Below are 4,515 nucleotides of genomic sequence, written 5' to 3' on the forward strand. Positions count from 1 at the left end.
TATGTCATTATATATTATTATTGTTAATTTTATGTTACTAAATATTTTCAAAATAACAAAATAAAAATTGTAAGATATTCATTTAATGTCATGCATCGTCCATTTGACATATATTCTAGCTTTTTTCATTGAAGAAAAAACGTAAATTTTTTATAAACTGTACGATCAATTTAAATGAAACTTTACGAGAACAAACTTAAGTGTTTATTTTATAATTATAACGATTTTTAAATACAAAAAAAATCATTAAAAAACCGTAATGTTTACGGTTTCGGTTTTCTTTACTGATAAAAAAAACAAATTGAAATCGGAACATTTATTTGATATTTTATTAAATCGGAACCGAATCGAAAAAATCTTTCGATCTCTGCTGGAAATATAATCTTAAACTGAAGTTGGAATACATAATATTACAAATTAAATTCATAATTAAAAATTGACAATTTAATATTTTTGATGATAATTATTGATATAATTATTGATGATAATTATTTTTAAAATAATGTAAAGAATTTATTGCGGAAAATATCATTGTAGGAATTTGAACTTGGAACCTTCTTCATTCTGTGACGGGCACGTTCATAATTTTGATAGTCTAACGGAATAATTTTTATATCAGATTTGTATTTAATTAATTTTGTAGATACTTTAGCAAAATCATTCTTTCCATGTACTCTCAATAGTAAATCACTATTTATTTCGCGTCATTTCAGATTTCGGTTTCGCACAGTATCTCTCGAACTCTGAACACAAATTCACGATACGAGGCTCACCTCTCTACATGGCACCCGAAATGCTATTGAAACATAAGTATGACGCTCGTGTCGACCTATGGAGCGTCGGAGTGATCATGTACGAATGCCTTTTCGGGAAAGCTCCATATTCCAGTAGTAGCTTTCAAGAACTAGCAGAAAAAATCAAGGATAGCCGACCAATAGAGGTGTGATTCCATTGTTAATCGGGGATTATTCCGAATCATGTAGGGATATTTTCCCACCTGAGTGTCACGCCCAGGATGTCACGTCATCCTTGTCTAACGTACATAAACAAGGGTGAAAAAAAGAGTGACATTCAGGAATTTGAACTCAGCAAGATGACGATTTTATCCCAGCAGAAAGAAAATGAAACACAATTTTTACAATTAATATCGAACAATTGACAATTTCTTCTTCCATATTTATTTTTTCATTTATTCTTATTTTTAGAAAATATTAAATAAATGTATAATGATTCGAAATACTAATAAATTATAGAATCAATATACAATATCTAATTAACAATAGTAAATTTTAATTGAAATGTAAAAATCCCAGACGTTTGTTTTCACAATAAAAAATAAATAACTATTTATCTAAATCACTAAATAACTATTATCGGATTGAAATTTATTTTATTTATACGTTCGTGTTTAGCTTTAAACATTTTGATATAACATTAGTAATTCTTTATATTAAATGTACGAAGTACATTACATTATTCGTATTAAGTTTCGCAATTTTTTTCGAGTTCAGTAAAGATATTGATGATCATATCGCGAGATAAATAATTCAGTGATGTGCAAAGATCGTCAATTTGGTGGCGTATAAAAAAATGCGTTAATTCGCGTTAGAGTTCAAATGTGATTGTAAATCACTTATCAGAATTAGTATTATTCACCGTAGATGCCGAAGGCGGCTCATGTGTCGACGACGTGTAAGGATTTGCTTATGGCTCTGTTGAAGCATAATCCTACCGATCGGATAACGTACGATGAATTTTTCGCACACGATTTTCTAGACTTGGAACATGCACCTACGAAAGAAAATTATGAGAAGGCAGCCACATTGGTACACAAAGCCGTTGAAATGGATACCGAGAAAAATGCAAAAGAGGCATTTTATCTTTACTGCGAGGCGCTTAGATATTTCATTCCAATATTGACAGGTAAGATTGTTTCGTATATCATTAACATTCGAATATAATATTCGATTTAGATTTCCTGAAATTTTTATAAATGCTTTATTATATAATCATACGTCTATTCAATTAGACGAAAGTGATATAAAACGAAAGGAGGTATTACGACATCGCGTCAACGATTATATAAGAAGAGCAGAAACACTTAAAAAAGTAGCATTTATAGATAAAAACACCGGGAAGCATCTGGCGCCTGAAAATAAAGGGAATGTTTCGTCCCTACAAAGGATATCATCCTTAGAAAAAAGCTCAGCATTCATCTATAATGAATTACGTTTGTATTGTATTGGGTCCATAAAAAAATGTTTATCTCAAATGAAATATTATCTGAATGCTATTTTTTAGGGATGCATAAAATTATCATCATAAAATTATCAAATACCGGATATCCGACCGGATTTAGAGAAAGTGTCTTCTAAAAAAAAGCCTATAAAGGAAAAGATTGTAATTTTATAACAATCTATAAGATGTTGTAGCATTATGAATATTTATTTCTAGAACATATTTATTTCTAGAACATTTGTATGAGAAAAAATCAACAATTTCATGATATCAAATTTCAATCGGATATATTCCCAGAATTACTAATGATATCCGATTATCCGGTCGGATAGTTAAAGAATGCCGGATAATACTGGATACTTTCCGGGTATCCGATACATCCCTATTATTTTTCATTATTTACGCTTTAAACTAAAATATTATCGTTTAAAATAGCGTAAAATTCTAAATTATTAGATTATAAAAGATAACTTGTTTATTAATAGGGATTCTCTCTAAAAGTACTACAAATATGGTGGATGCACTTGAAATAGGAGAAGTTGCTGAGCAGTATCTCGCTGAGGGTAACTATGCTCTGGCTCTAGAAAAATTTCAGTCCTGTCTAAGTGTACTTGTACCTCTGCTGGGTAAAGAACCGGCAGGTCGAAGAAGAGATTTGCTGCATAAGCAGGTGATTAGATAAATCAGAATATTACACTCTGAAACATCTAAACTTATTTCTAAAGTCTTCAAATTTTTTTTTATGAACATTAATACGAAAATAAATAAAAAAATATTAATATAAATGAATTATGCATATTGAAAAAAGATAACCATATATATTTAATATATATATGCTAAAAAATTTAATAAATAATTTGACAGATATACTAATAAATAATCGTAATTCTTTTTAAATCTTTGGATAATTGTACGCATCAATAAATTCTATTGGAAAGTAAATTTGTTATATCATTTAAAATGATCTTAATGATTTTATGCCGCTTCAAGGATATCTTGTTGTGTTGCTTCATTATTCAAATAGCTTGAAAAGTATAATATAAAAAGTATAATATGAAATATTGTAATCTATTCCATACAATGACACGAAAGTAAAAAGGTTCAAGAGGATAATGTGAATTAATTACACGGAGTGATTCGTGAATTTGTGTGTTGTTAAAATAAGAGGAAGCATGAACAACAGTTTACCCTGAGAATATCGCACAAGCATTTGAACACGCGTTTGGTGTTCGTACATGTTACACGAGGCGGCTACTCGAGAGACGCTTATTGAAAGTGCATCTATCGGAGGGTTGAACTGTTATAATATGCTATTATTTTATCATTTATAAATTAAACTAAAATATAATGATAATAATATATTTATTGAAATTTGTAAAAAGTATTTAAAAGATGACATTGTTATTTTTATTATTTTGTTTGATTTTTTAAATCAATATATATGTGTGTATATTTGAATACATAGTTTTTAATATTTTTGATTGATAGGTACAAATTTGGATGAAGGAAGCCGAAAGTACCAAAGGGTTGTTGGCTACCAAGGATATAGATTCCTTGCAACGAACATCCGACGAACAATGTGTATTACAATAACAGATGTTTATGTAACTGATATTGTAGAATAATTATTATTTTAGCTGTCAATATTTTCCGCACCATTGTACAAACTTTGCCATTTGTCATCTTGTACCATGCATTATTTAATTAATTAATGTAATAAATAATTTTATATTTACTTATTATTAATTTTAATTATTAATTTAATATTTGCTGTAATATACGAATATTAATTATTATGTCTGCTTACATGACACAAAGATCAATCCAGGTAACATGATCGGAACACTTTCAGCAGCATTGCAGCGACGTTGCAACATTTCAAGGGCCTTATTTCCAAAAAGCCGCCCATATGAAAATAGTTGCTGCAAATGATTACAATTCTATATAATATGGGCATATCTAAACCTACATTCTTCAAATATTAATTAATTGCAAATAATTATTTCAAGGATCAATTAAAAAATCAATGTTTTCAACAATATATAGCTGGAAGAACTCTCTAGAAGATGAGGGCGCATGCATCGCTTTATGATTTCCGGTATGATCACGTGATCAAATAACGGTCGCGGAGCGACCGTCCCGACATTTCATGGAAAATTCCCGTTTCTGAGCTGAAAACTTCCCCCTCCTTTTTTGTGTGTGTGTGTGTGTGTGTGTGTGTGTGTGTGTGTGTGTGTGTGTGTGTGTGTGTGTGTAGTATAATAAGTAAGAGGTAGG

The 4,515-nt window shown here is 29.7% G+C and overlaps 1 protein-coding gene across 1 annotated transcript; it reads left to right on the forward strand.

Annotated features, from left to right (window-relative positions):
- Positions 1–713: 713 nt before the first annotated feature.
- On the forward strand, positions 714–3,973 carry LOC105624857 (serine/threonine-protein kinase ULK3; the record flags this gene model as incomplete). Its single annotated transcript, XM_012206209.1, has 5 exons — positions 714–940; positions 1,662–1,923; positions 2,030–2,230; positions 2,724–2,908; positions 3,727–3,973. Coding segments are annotated over 5 exons (980 nt in total), but the record flags the coding sequence as incomplete, so codon positions are not given.
- Positions 3,974–4,515: the final 542 nt, after the last annotated feature.

The sequence above is a fragment of the Atta cephalotes genome (assembly GCF_000143395.1).
Source record: "Atta cephalotes unplaced genomic scaffold scaffold00091, whole genome shotgun sequence".
Lineage (NCBI taxonomy): Eukaryota > Metazoa > Arthropoda > Insecta > Hymenoptera > Formicidae > Atta > Atta cephalotes.